The 13655-nt window shown below is 52.4% G+C and overlaps 5 protein-coding genes across 5 annotated transcripts; 2 read left to right on the forward strand and 3 right to left on the reverse strand.

Moving 5' to 3' along the window:
- Window positions 1-523: 523 nt before the first annotated feature.
- CkaCkLH20_00614 (adenylosuccinate synthetase) lies at window positions 524-2466 on the reverse strand (the record flags this gene model as incomplete). Its single annotated transcript, XM_038883334.1, has 9 exons — window positions 524-1057; window positions 1107-1168; window positions 1220-1316; window positions 1368-1798; window positions 1861-1902; window positions 1968-1980; window positions 2032-2068; window positions 2123-2152; window positions 2429-2466. The coding sequence occupies 9 exons, from the start codon at window positions 2464-2466 to the stop codon at window positions 524-526; spliced, it is 1284 nt and encodes a 427-aa protein (XP_038750929.1).
- Window positions 2467-4293: 1827 nt separating this feature from the next.
- On the forward strand, window positions 4294-4914 carry CkaCkLH20_00615 (uncharacterized protein; the record flags this gene model as incomplete). Its single annotated transcript, XM_038883335.1, has 2 exons — window positions 4294-4528; window positions 4619-4914. The coding sequence occupies 2 exons, from the start codon at window positions 4294-4296 to the stop codon at window positions 4912-4914; spliced, it is 531 nt and encodes a 176-aa protein (XP_038750930.1).
- A 1433-nt stretch (window positions 4915-6347) lies between these two features.
- CkaCkLH20_00616 (FAD dependent oxidoreductase) lies at window positions 6348-7911 on the reverse strand (the record flags this gene model as incomplete). The annotated part of the gene is made up of 4 exons (XM_038883336.1): window positions 6348-6619; window positions 6680-7253; window positions 7314-7603; window positions 7659-7911. 4 exons carry the CDS (start codon window positions 7909-7911, stop codon window positions 6348-6350), a joined length of 1389 nt encoding a protein of 462 aa, XP_038750931.1.
- A 1033-nt stretch (window positions 7912-8944) lies between these two features.
- Window positions 8945-10830, forward strand: CkaCkLH20_00617 (major facilitator superfamily transporter; the record flags this gene model as incomplete). Its single annotated transcript, XM_038883337.1, has 7 exons — window positions 8945-9120; window positions 9180-9441; window positions 9493-9586; window positions 9639-9764; window positions 9824-9966; window positions 10019-10133; window positions 10190-10830. The coding sequence occupies 7 exons, from the start codon at window positions 8945-8947 to the stop codon at window positions 10828-10830; spliced, it is 1557 nt and encodes a 518-aa protein (XP_038750932.1).
- A 438-nt stretch (window positions 10831-11268) lies between these two features.
- On the reverse strand, window positions 11269-13085 carry CkaCkLH20_00618 (FAD dependent oxidoreductase; the record flags this gene model as incomplete). The annotated part of the gene is made up of 7 exons (XM_038883338.1): window positions 11269-11522; window positions 11575-11664; window positions 11723-11954; window positions 12004-12310; window positions 12367-12727; window positions 12787-12868; window positions 12924-13085. The coding sequence occupies 7 exons, from the start codon at window positions 13083-13085 to the stop codon at window positions 11269-11271; spliced, it is 1488 nt and encodes a 495-aa protein (XP_038750933.1).
- Window positions 13086-13655: the final 570 nt, after the last annotated feature.

Consider the following 13655-nt stretch of genomic DNA (forward strand, 5'->3'; position numbering starts at 1 on the left):
GATTTTGACCAGCATGGGGGTCGAACCCACAATCTCCTGATTCCACGTGTATCGTAGTCAGACGCCTTGCCATTGGGCCAACCGGCCAGACAATTTAGAGCACCTTGGGTGCCCGTCTGTGGGAGTAGCAGCGGCAAGGCAGCTCATATTGCGTTCGAGTTGTGTGGGCATGGACGGCCTCAGACGGCGCTCTGGGATTTGCTTGTTGGCGTTGGCCAATTGCACCGACTCAGTTGCTCGTTTTGGTGGGGTTTTGGGATGAAAATTTTCTGCCGCTGCCGGCGGGGTGCTCCGAGCGTTGCGCCAGCCGATGTCGGGGTTTCGGCCCCTCTTCCGGAACTTGCGAGTGACGAACGAGAGCATTTCAGTTGCCTAAAGCCGGTATAAGAATTCAGATGTGATCAAATGCGGTCTATTCTTTTCGTTTTCAATCGTCTATGAACAGTGCCACCGAGATGTCTCATCTCATTTTTCAAGACCCGAATTCCTCACCTCACGCTATTGGTGCCCAGAAGATCGCTATCTAGTACCCGCGGAAGATAAGGTCCTCTCTCTTGGGGCCAGTGCCGATCCAGACGACCTTGACACCCGTGAACTCCTCGATGAACTCGATGTACGCACGCGCCTGCTTGGGCAAATCGAAGTACGTCTTGGCGCCCGTTGTGGGCGAGTTCCAGCCCTCGAGCTCCTTGTAGACGACCTCGGCCTTCTCAAGCACCTTGAGATCAGCGGGGAAAGAGGGAAGCTCCTCGCCAGTGCCGGGGTCCTTGTAGGCGACAGCGACCTTGATGGTGGGGAAGGTGTCGAGAATGTCGAGTTTGGTAAGGTTGAGAGCGGTGTAGTGGTTGAGCTGCGTCGAGTACTTGACGACGACAAGGTCAAGCCAGCCACAGCGGCGAGAGCGACCGGTAGAGACGCCAATTTCGTGGCCGATCTTCTGGAGCTTCTCGCCAACCTCGTTGACCTGTTCTGTGGGGAAACCACCGCCACCAACACGGGTGGTGTAGGACTTGACAACACCGACGATGTTGTTGATCTTGCGGGGGTTGAGGCCGAGCTGATGTCTTGTCAGAAATGCAGCTTTAATGATGGGTCATCGCACTTACGCCAGTGAAAACACCGCCAAGGCCAGTGTTGGATGATGTAACGAAGGGGTAGGTTCCAAAGTCTAAAGCGTTGGTCAGTCAGAACCACAGGAGCAAGGTGCGCCTTCACATACTCAAGTCAAGCATGACAGCCTGGGCACCCTCGACGAGAATCTTGTTGTTGTTCTTTTGCGCGTCGGCTATCATGGGGACGGCGTCAACAACAAAGGACTACGCTTGGTCAGTATTTTATCCGCATTCATGTGGAACGGGCCAGCATACACGGAGATCCTCTCTGTACTGCTTGAAGCGCTTGATCTCATCCTCGAGATCGTAGACCAGGAGGTCGCCAAAACGCTTCTTGAAACCGTTGGCGAGTTGCGTCAACTTGCGCTCAAAGACCTCCTGGTCGAACATCTCGCTGATGGTGATACCGTTGCGGGCGGCCATGGTGCTGTAAGTCGGGCCAATACCACGCTTGGTGGTGCCGATGCTGTTGCCGCCCAGCTCCTGCTCCTCGAGACCATCGACCTGGATATGGCAGTCGGTGATGATGTGGCATCGGTCGGAGACGAGGAGACGCTCGCGGATGTTCTTCAAGCCCTTGGCCTCGAGGTCGGCCATCTCCTTGAAGAAGGTCGGGACGTGAACAACGGCACCGGAGCCAATCAGGCAAAGGGACTTGGGGTGGAGGAGACCGGAGGGGAGAAGGTCTGGATAGAGGCCCAGTATTAGCCAAGGAGGCAACGCGCCGAGGCTGGGAAGAGGAACTTACGGAAGTCGTAGCTAACACCATCGGCGATGACGGTGTGGCCGGCTGAGAAGAGGTTCGGGTTAGAACTACCTCGATTGCTGGCCATCAGGAGCTGGAGTGACTCCTACCATTGTGTCCGCCCTAGGGCCATCAGCATGCCATTTATTATCCAGAAGGTACCGAAGTCCCAACCTGAGCTCTGGCGCAAATCTGCGCGTCGCGTCCAAGACTGTTCTGTGGGTTAGAGGGCGAGGTGATGGACGGAGGGAACAAGGGAGCTTACACGTCAACCAGCTTTCCCTTGCCCTCGTCGCTGCAGGTGACATGACGTGTTAGTTCTTGAGCGTGTAGAGCAATTGGCGCAGCAGGACATCGTGAGCAGATGGCTCTGGATGATACACATGCTGCCTGGTGGTGTATGCGCATGTGTGTCCCAGAGATCATGGCAAGCTCGCCCTGCTGGCTGAAGCCATTGGTGGCATAGTAAGGTAGAGCAAGGAGGTAGAGCAGAGAAGGGCAAGATATGCGAACAAGGTAGTGACATGAGGCAGAGGATAGAGAAAAGGGCCGCGAAGAGTTGGCAGCTTACCCCCACTGGGCGCCGAGAACGATGTCAATGGTAGACATGGCGGCGTCGGGTAGTAATGTGATAGGACGTGAATCCAATTCGTGTTTCCACGTTAGGTAGCGAGCAACAAACGAGATTGTCAAGTATGGGTTGCTGCGATCGCAACGTCGGTCTGCGATAATCTCGAAAAAACAATCAGAAGGGAGAAGACGCGGGGTTTAAAAATTCCCATGGAGGGGCAGGTTTTGCTTTGGCGGGGTTGCCAATTCGCGCTTTCGGCTCCGCTTTTACCTCAGGAGTCACTGACCACCAACCAGTGACTCCTTCCTTCAGCGAGGTCCAGTGCAATTACCTCACTGGAGGATTTGTGCGACTGCGCGATCGGAACTCCACGGTACGTACTGCGGTAATTGCGCGCCAATGACTGGTCCAACGGGACGAAACTGCCCGGAGTGGGCGAATCCAGTTAGGCAAGACCGGCAATATGTCACGTGCACCAACGGTTCAGCCATTGACCCGCCCCCGCCGCCCGGTGGATTTCAGGGCAAGCCACGCTTTGCTAAGCCACAGTCAATCCCAGCCACACTCAACGGTTCACCGCCCCGCCGTCAGGCCTGGTGGACTTAGATTTCTTTCCGTTATTCCATCATCCCCGGGTAGACGCTATTTCATATCTGTCTGGCTTATAGTATGGATTCAGAGCCTGCCACTTTGTTTATCAAGATCAAGAAGTGAAAAACAGGAATTACTCGCTCAAACCGTGCCAATGTCACTAAATCCTAAGGTAGGCTCACTTAAGCTTGTTTGACATCTATGCTTCTGTAACTACGGTTGCTCTCGGCGGTTCTGGGCTAAGGTGCATAACGTACGGCATCAAGCTGAAGCTCCGCCAACCCAACTCATCATTGATTCTAGTCGGTACATGGAGGTTCCACATCACGTTGTCTTTTGAGCCCTTTTCAATTCGAGTGTAAGATCTGAGGAGCTATCAGCCTAGCTGTATCAGGTCCACCGCCATCCATAGCTGACCTCGTTACAGCACAGCCAAACAGCTTTGCTGAATGGACCCTAAGCAGTACTTTCACGTGGCAATGCTTCGCAAATCAGTTGACCACCTCGGATGCTTGGCACCTTGCCCGACCAACAAGATCAAAACCGCCATCCATAAAAGACTCACTGTCACCTCGGAAGACTTGCCGAACGTGGGAACCCCAGACCCATCAAGGCGAGCCCAGCTGAAAATTCGCCCGACCCCAACCCTGGCCATCCGAACGCCATCCAATCTTATCTGATGGATCAGATAAACTTCATCCAACCTCACCACACCCCCTCAGGCCATTTATCAATCTAGTCACCTCGCCCGACCAATCATCATCCTCACCACACCCCACATCACCGTCAAAAAGACCCTGGAGGCGGCCCAGACGATGCACAAGAGTCAAAAGAGCTCTAACCGAGCCTCCGAACATGGGCAAGCGCGTTGGAAAAGAGCTTGAATCCCTGTTCCACTGGCCGGGCCTTGTTACCTTCCTAGGTCGTGGATGCACGACCGACGCACCCAACACGAGCTTATTGCCCTTTTCTTTCACTTCAGATGTTGGTAATGGCAGACGATTGGTGCCAAGAGGGGCTCTTGAAATCGAACATCCCCCTTGGGCGCCACCATGCAAGAGCTTGACTCTCCTGCTCCATGTCGGTTGGTCGTTAGACTGACCGTTCCCTCGGGCGAGTCGGATCTTAAGGCCAGACTCCATTCTCATATAAGGCGCACTCACATCCCCGGGCCGAAGTCATGCGAGTATTTCCTTCTTCTTCGCGACCCCCCCAGTAGTACAAGCGTCCATCTCAAGCACCCACGCAAAGTCTCACCGCTGGCAACCGGTAACATGAAGTACTCGTTCGTCCTCCTCGCCGCCGCAGGCCTCGCTGCCGCCCAGCAGAAGTTCACCGACGTGGTCCCGGAGTGTTCCAAGGAGTGCCTCGTCGAGGCCGTCAAGAACGGAACACCATGCACCAGCATCGACGACTCCAAGTGCATCTGCGAGGCGACCAACTACCGAAACATCTACACCGTCGGAGTTTCCTGCGTCTTGGCCGCTTGCGGTGGCGATGTTGCCACCGGTACGTCGAGTCCTCAGACTCCTCACCTCTGCCATCCACCAACCATCCTGTTCGGACGCGGATGAACTTACTGACATGCTTCCGGCACAGGTCAACTCCTCCCCGCCGCCGCCAAGTTCTGCCGCGAAGTCACAGGCGGCGCCTCCGCCCCTCCCGTTGGTTCTTCCTCGGCAGCCGTCTCTTCCGCCGTCTCCTCAGCGATTGCCTCCGCCTCTGGAGCCGCCACGAGCGCGACCGGTAGCCTCTCCGTTACAGTTACCCCGACTGGATCCGCTGCTACCGCTGCTACCGTCGCAAGCACCACCACACCGGCCGCTGCCGCTGCTAGTGCCGGCTCCATGGGAGTCATGGGCATTCTTGCTCTTGGTGCTCTCGCTGCTTTGTAGAAAGGAGGGTGAAGATGATGATGATGGAAAAGCTTTAGGGGAGTGTGATGAAGACATGTGATACCTCTACATACAGCATATGAATTGACACCCAATGATCGTCTTAACATCTTCATGGTTAGGTTGCCTTAGGCTAAGACGCCTCATATTCGTTGAATTGCTACCAGCTTTATCATCCAAGATGTCACTCTTGATTCGCAGGAGAAAAGACTCCATTGAATCTGATAAGCACAATTCCGTGTATTAATTGCTTGACGTCTTGTAGTAGACTATGAGTTGCACCACTCTAGTCCTCCTTGGTTGCCGTCGCTGCCCTCATCTTCGTCTTGAAGCCATTGAACATACACAGTAGCTCTTCTCATTGAAAGGTTCATCTCTCCAGATACTCGGGCATTACTTCCGACGCTCCGTGCAGTTCGAAATAATGGTCTTATGCGAGGAGCTGCACGTTAGTCGCCGTCTCTGCCTCGAAGCCTACGAGCTTCTGCCAACTGATACATTCCCGCTCAGCAAACCGACCTGAATTCCCAGAGATTGCAGATCTTGCTGGTAACTGGGCTGGTTATCTGTCCTCATTTTCCACACGGGTTATTTCCTGGAAACGACGCAAATCCACGTAGACCAGTATGGTTTGCACGTTTTTGGGATGACGATCACCAAGCCCCCTTGTGCATAGTAAGAAGATCTAAACTTCCCTCAATGTGGCTTATCGTCATGATTGATTCTGATTCGTTCGGTGAGATATAGTGCTCCTTCCAATCAAGTTTGTTTATCGAGCAGTACTGAGCGGCATAATTAAATCAAGAAGTTGACCGTTTTGGAATGCTTTCTCAAAGGATTGTTGATCTAGTTCTTGTACGAATATCTCATTAACATTTATTGAACCATTAATGTGACATGGATTCTCTTCGCTTGAAATTATATATCCTGATCAAAGACTTCCTCGGCTTTAAATTGCTGGTGAACTAATACATGTAGTACATGATTACTGTGTGCCTGCCTGAGCCAGTCATAGGTTACATCTCCGTCTCTTTCTCTCACTCAAGGCACTAAAATTATGGGATCTCATAGCGCAAGATTCTTCCAGACCATCCTGAAAAGGATACTTTAAGTATCTTTCAAAAGCTGCGGACGTTTAGACAATATCATAGGAAGTCTGTGAATGTATCTAACCATACCAAAGTGAAAATCCATATTCCCCACAAGAGGGCCTAAACTCAATGGATCACATATACAGACTTGTGCGATAACTTGAAACAGCAGTCCAACGACTTGGTAACTTTCAGAATGTTGGAGAAGACAGTATGTGACGAACAAACAGAAAAGACATTGAATGTGCAACGACAGAAAGGTGTAATGAATTACTACGTTTCTGCCATCAGTATTCCTATTTTAGTTTGCAAGTCGACTGTGTGTCTACTCTAAGCCTAGTATTACAGTCTGGGCCCTTGCTTCTTCTGACTCGCCTTCCAACCGTCGATGACAGTATTTGTTTTGCTATCCAACCTTGCCTGGGTAGCCTCATAGATCCTAGGAATACCCGTACTCTTGAATGTCGCATTCTCCATCATCATCGACGCCACACCCTTTGCGGACAAGAAGATATTCGGCATGCCATGGCCTGAGAATCCAGCAAGTATGAACTGGTTCTGCCGTCCCGGGACAAAACCCACATGGGGCGTGGAATCAGTCGAGTATCCCATAACTGAGAAAAACCAAATGTCAGCTGCTGCCAAAGAAGAACTGTGAAGAGTTTGTAACTTACTTCCCGTCCACACCTTCGACGTACGAGCGCCGCTATCCTCCCACCCACGGAACACACGTTGCATATATCCATCAAAGTAGTTCTTCGCAGAGTCGATCAGCTCGTCGTCGCGGACGGTATTATACCACGAGTCCAGATCCTGCCAGTACTCCGACCGCGCGCCTCCCACGACGATGCTGCCGTCCAGTCTCGGGATGAGGTACTCGTACTCCGTGTCCGACCAGCGGACGATGTACGAGTGAGGCAGTAGCGGAGCGGGGGTCTTGGCCGGCTCGATGTGGCTGCAAATCCCCCGCACGGGGACGATCTTTTCCGAGAACTCCGGGAGGATCGACGACGTGTATCCGTTTGTCGCGTACACAATCTTCTTGGCCCGAATCGGGCCACGTGAGGTCATCAGGGTGAGGTAGGCCTCCGCGTCTGGCGCGTCTGTGACACTGGTGACGGGCGTGTTTGTTTGCAAGTTGACGCCGGCGGCGAGGGCCTTGGACAATAATCCGATGATCATTTTATATGGGAACAAGTGCCCGGCTGAATACGACAGGCAACCTTTGGCACCCTTGACGCCGGAAAGCTGAAGAATGTCTTGTTAGTGTCAACTCATCAAAACCAGTGGTATTGCCGCTTGACTCACTTGCTCTGCCTCTGCACCTTTGGCGAAGTAAACGTCATCCATTACTGAGACTCCATGTTTCCTCAGCAGCTCAACGCCGGATCTCATCTTCTCGCAGATGGCATCGCTCATTAACGCGTCGACGGCACGCGTCAACACGAAATCGCACTCAATGCCCTCAGCTTCCACGGCCTTCTTCACGGCTGGAAGGTTCTGCGCCTCAAAGACAGCAACCTCGGCAGCGACCTCAACACCATGAGTGACGGCAAGACTCGAGGGACGGTTGTAAGGGTCCGGTTTCAGATGCCCACCTGTCGCAAAATCTGATTAGAGAGAAACTCAACTTTCACAAACAGGTGGGCTTACCATTCCGGCCCGTAGCTCCTGAGGAAACTTGCCGAGCCTCGAGTATCACAATATTCGGTGGCGGTGTCCCCTTGGACTTGCAGATGTCGAGAATGTGATAGACGGTAGACACGCCTGCATAGCCGGCGCCAATGACGGCGATATCGACTTGTGAGGGGACTTCGGGGGTAGACCGGTGATTGTCAAGCGGATGCGGGTCAGACCTCCAAAAGGAGGTCGTGGAGTTCGGAACCGGGAGCGGGGAACGCGGCATGGTTCTCCTTATCCGAGCGTTTCGGGTGTCTATGTAAGCACAACAACAAACGAACGCAACCAACAATAGGGCGCTATCGATACGTGTGGCTGCAGCAAATGATGGCCTCGGTCGTTGCTGCTATTATAAAGTCCGCCGGGCAACTTGTTTGATGGAGCGCTATCGGTTCGCTGCTGGTCCTTTCCCCGCTCTCGGCGAAGATACCCCAAATCGAGCTCCATCACCCCCGGAGAGGAGGCGGCGGGGGCTCCACTGCAACGTCACCCACAGATAAGGCGGGATGGGATGCATTGCGGGATGCCGTGCTGTCCTTTGCGTACCCGGTCCCGGGATCTTATCAACGCCCTGGAGTCAAGCGTGGTAGCGTAACTGTCAGATGAACCGGAACCGGGCCGGTGCAGATAAGAGTAGCAAGCGTTGGTTCCGGTCCTGGTCATGTGTAGTCGATGCCACATGAGCAAGGAGGTATGCGTGGTTGCTTGGCAGGCATCCCACGACTTCATCCAGGATATGCGCGGGGTTCGAGAAAGTCTGACCATCTGGGGAAATGGTTCATGTACCTTGATGGAATTCAGTTGAGCATTATTAACAAATAAGCCCATTCGTGCCTTTTTCGATTGCGCAATTGTGATTTGAGATGAGTTTAAGTTGCAGATAGTTGAATACGTTGAAGTTTGGTTCACAATTCAGCAATAACATGAAGTTAGGTAGGCGTAGCTGGGTGTCGCCAAGGACGGTAGAGGTTTGGTGGCAAGGTTAAGTAGCAATTGCTATCTGTCAGATAAGTACGAGTCGGGGAATTTAGAACCCCAAATGTTATCTTCAGGCCGGTGCCATGGATGACAATGGCACACCTCTTACTGGCTATTCGAGTGCCTGGGGCTCAGAAACCTGTCTTTGATACGGGCGTTTACAAGTCCGGGCTGGGCAATTGATAAACGAACCCGAAAGCTTGAATATATAATTCCATTCCTTCGTAGACCTGCTCATCCGACCTCATATCCACGATACGCCTGTTTGCCATTTCCTCACCATGGCATCCTCCTCACCCTCAAAAGACAATACCAAGGTCGACGACGCCGATCTTGCGGCAGTCCCTAGTCACATTAATGATGGAGTCCAACACGACATTGACGATGCGTACCTACGAGCGACCAAGTTCACCAAGTTTTGGAGGAGTGTTCTCTGGCAAATGATCTTGTTTGGAGCGTGAGTCTACAACAATTCAAGGCTATGTTTGAATAGAGTCGGAGCTAACCGTGTTGTAGTCTCTCCTTCGTCGGCCCCGCGATGTCCGACGCCATCTCCAACCTCGGAGGTGGCGGCCTCTCCACACCATACCTGGCCAACTTGGCGACTTCGCTCAACTACGCGGCCGGATGTCTCATGACACTCTTCGGAGGCCCTTTGATTAATAAGTTTGGTATCAAGTGGTCTTGCATGGTTGCTGCTGTCGCAATGCCACTGGCTGGCTCTGCATACTACGTCAATGCGAAGTACGACGTGGACTGGTATCTTCTCTTCGCGAGGGTAGGCAAGATTCAATTCAATGTTCAATTTCTCTGTCTGACAAAATTCTAGCTCATTGGAGGGTTCACCTCTGGATTCCTCTACGTCGCCGAGACGACAGCCATGTTGTCGTATCCTAAGCCGAACGACAGAGGATTCTATCTGGGTAAGGGTTATCCAGTAGCTTTCAATCGGACATCTTAGACTTACAAAGATAGGAATCTGGTCTGCGATGCGCAACTCTGGCAGCGTTATGGGCGGCGCGATCAACTTCTCCACCAACTACTCCAAGGGCTCTGCAGGAGGTATTGCATGGTCAACATACCTCATCTTTGTTGCCTTTGGTAGGATTTCCCTCAAGCATTGGACTTGAGTTCAATCAGCTGACCGTGAGGATTTTTAGAATGCACTGGTGTGATCTGGGCGTTCCTGCTGTCACCAACTGCACGCGTCCGACGTCGCGATGGTTCCAAGATCCCAATGTCCCCGAGCACTACTTGGAGGCGAGAATTCGCTGCACTCTGGAAGCACGCACAGCGCAAGAAGGTCAGCATCCTGTCGGAATAATATCTGTGTCATTTGCTTACACAAAACTTAGACCTGGCTTGTCTTCATCCCGGCCTTCTACTCGTTCTTCTACGGCGGAACCATGGGCACTTATCTGTCTCTGCACTTTTCCGTCCGCGCTCGAGCCCTGTCCTCCCTGATCATGCGTGAGTAGATCCAGAATTACCAAGATGAACAGAACTTCTCTAACCAGCAATGACAGCCTCCGTTACCATCCCTCTTGTCATCGCGTACGGAAAGCTTCTTGACACCGCCCGCTGGTCTCAGAGCAGACGCGCATGGATCTCGTTCGCCATGTGGTCCATCCCGCAAGCGGCCTGCTTCGTCTGGATCGGAATTGAATACGGCAAGTTCGGATCATCGAAGCCCGCTCTGGACTATGAACTGTATGGGACCCCCAAGGACGTCGACTTTTTGAGGATGCATGAACTGACAGTATTCTCCCACAGACATGGCAGAAGATGGGCAGAGGCATACATCCCGTACCTCATCATCTTTTCGACCGGATACTGGACACAGTTGTCCCTGTACTGGATTCTGGGTACTTTCTCTACCGACGTGGGATCCAGCTCTCGTACCGGTGGCTTGTTCCGTGCCTTCGAAACCGCCGGTCAGGCCGTGTCATACGCCATCAACACCAACTCTAGCGCAGACCCGAAAGTCGCCTTCATCGTCAACTGTGCTGTGTTGGCTCTTACGATTCCATGCATGGTGTTCTTGATTCGTCTGGTTCCCGAGGCACCGGCTGATACGGACATCGACGCCGGTGATCTCGGAGTTATTGACGGGGTGCCAAATAAGGGGCAGACGCTGGCCGAGGCCCCCGAGGAGCGCCGGGACTGATTCAGAAGAAGAGCATATCATTTTCAAATAGTATATAGTAAACAACAAGCGTGCATTCCTTTTTCATGACCCTAAGTGTCGTTTTCACTCGTGACTCACTAATCATTCGGCTCAACCCGTGTAACTTTACACTTGCATACCTCCAACAACGATTTGACTGGAATCTTGAACAAGGCGACAATACGCCAAACCTCACCATCATGTCACATGGTTCTTTCAGAGAGCCTTCAGGCGTATCTTGAGACTTGACTCCCTGGTCATTGAATCTTATTATCAGTAACGAACGGTCGCGGGTGGTCACCTTCGGGCGTGCATAGCTGATCATGCACAGTCAGAGGAACTCCCCTTGATCATCCGCATAAATATACAAGAAGTTTTTAAATTGACTTATGTACGTTCTATTACGTATTATTGTGACAAATTTCCATCTAATCGCCATCAGATCTTAGGCCGGCTGCGCTCGTCGTTGCAGAACGGCTTCTTAGCACTCTCCAAACTACTCTTCGCATACTCGGCGAACTTAGCTGCCGCATCCACCTTTTGCAACGAGCTGACGCGCTCAGCACTGGCGTGGAAAGGCTCGGGAAGAGGAGGGAACGGCGCAACCATCGCAGGAGCGCTGTACTTGGCACCGAGTGAATCCAGGATCAATGGGGTGATGTGCGCGGTAGAGAGAAGGATTCGAGGCATGCCTGTCACTTCTGTTAGCTCATGCTTCACGATACATGTTTACGGAGCTCTTACCGTGACCAGAAAAGCCAGCAGCAACAAAGTGTCCGTCTCGGGCCGGGATTGCGCCAACAAAAGGGAAGGAGTCGATGCTCATCGAGTCCACTGCCCAGCGTAGGGGTTAGAACTATCGATCTTCTGGACAGATGATGATCACACTTACCACCAGTCCAGACTCCTCCTTCATTGTCATCTTTGGCGAGTTCTGCTGGATTACTACCTTGCCACCCCACCACATCAGATGCGGGCCAAGATTTGAAGAACTCCGGGACACCCTCAAACTGCTTGTCTTCCTCGTCGTTAAGATCACACTTCTCGGGGAAGTGACTGAGTAGTTGTCTTGCACCGCCAAGAATGATGTTGTTGTAAGGCGGTGGCAGTTGAAGGTGGTAGTTCTGTGACTGTTAGTCTCCATTCTCTCTCATTGACAGGATGCAGACGAACGTTGACATTGCTATCCCAGTGCTGCGCGCCCGTGTGCTTGATGAAACCCTCCGGGGCCTTGATCGACGCCAAGGTCGCCCTATCGCTAAAGATGAGGTTGCTGAACTCTGGTAATAAGTGAGAAGCCCATCGATTCGTCGTGTGTACTACTGTCTTCGTCCGCACATCGCCTCTAGGTGTTTTGACGGTGAACCAGCCCTCGGAGTCTCTTTCCGAGACGCTTTCCGCCGGTGTATGGGCTTGCAGGTTCAGGTTACCCGCCTCTAGCAGAATTCGAAGCAACGCATGTACAAACTTGTAGGGCCATCTGCACGAAACCTGTCAGCAAGTTTGAAAAGCCGTCAAACGTTAAGATGAACTCACACTTGACCGGCAGGGTGAACCACTGCTCCCAGGCATCCCTTCATCTGTGTGAACTCTTCTGCAGCTTTGGGGTCCTCGATGAGCCTGCAAACTTTCACCACGTCGTCGTCTTCACCGTGGTCTTTCTTCATGGCTTCGTAGCAGCCCTTCAAACGTGTCCACGCCTCGTCTGACATTGCTGCATCGAAGGTTTCGCCAAACTTCAAGCACACCTCTTCAGTGACCCCCTCCGCGCTCATGAGCTCCCGGAACGCGGGAAGATGTGCCATCTCATGTTTAATGAGATCCATCGCCACTTTCGGCCCAAAGCGTTGGGCCCATGGTGTGTACCGTGAGTAGGCATGAGGTCTCAGTTGCCCACCTGTGTTGATGTCCGATTAGTGACATGGGTAAACGACTCAATGGGCAAATGCAACGAACCATTGCGACCTGTAGATGATCCGCAGATATCTCGGGCCTCGAGCATAAGCACTCGGGGCTTTTGCTCACTCTTCTCCGTGAACTTATGGAACAGTCAGATTGCCTCAAGACTTAAGAATCGGCATTGAGACTCTCACCTTGTGAAGCCAATAGGCTGTTGTAGTGCCTGCGTAACCACTGCCAACAATGACAATGTCCGTTTCCTTCGGCAACTCCTCAGTAGAACGGAAATTCCGGAGAGGGGACTCAGCCCCCTCAATCCAGTATGACTTCGTGGGGTTGCTAATCGGGAGAACCATCGTTCAGAGCTGTTGATGTTTGATAGCGGGGTAGAATAGGAATCAAAAAGCTGACTCGGTGGGTATTCACTAATTGGCCGTGATGCGGTCGGAGAAGACTTCAGTTTTAAAAGATGATAGTAAATCGTTGAGACCCTGGAAGGTTATTGCCCGTTTCAACCCAAATCAGGCAACTCTGATTGACTTTACCGAAGGTGAGGGCATCCATGGCACCATTATCAGTGGAGACCTGGAGTGGCAGGGAATCCGATAGGAATCGCTGCATGTCAACACAAGATAAGATCTACGGAAGGAACATGTTCATACAAAACGCACCGGCCCGGCGGCTATCTTACCCCTCGAATCCAACCGGCCGGCACCAGATCGCAGCCGGTGTGCACGGAAAAGTATCCCTTCCGGTCCGGGATGGCCCCGAAACCGCTCGGGGCCAGAATGCGGGGAAGACACGGACGCGTCTTGAGAGATATGCATCGCATGCGATAAGCATCTTATTTAATCAACCACATCTTGTCTCGACCACACATCACACCACCAACCGGCCAAGATCCCCAGCTAAAGCCATACTCGTCA

Source organism: Colletotrichum karsti (assembly GCF_011947395.1).
Source record: "Colletotrichum karsti strain CkLH20 chromosome Unknown Scaffold2, whole genome shotgun sequence".
Taxonomy (NCBI): Eukaryota; Fungi; Ascomycota; class Sordariomycetes; order Glomerellales; family Glomerellaceae; genus Colletotrichum; species Colletotrichum karsti.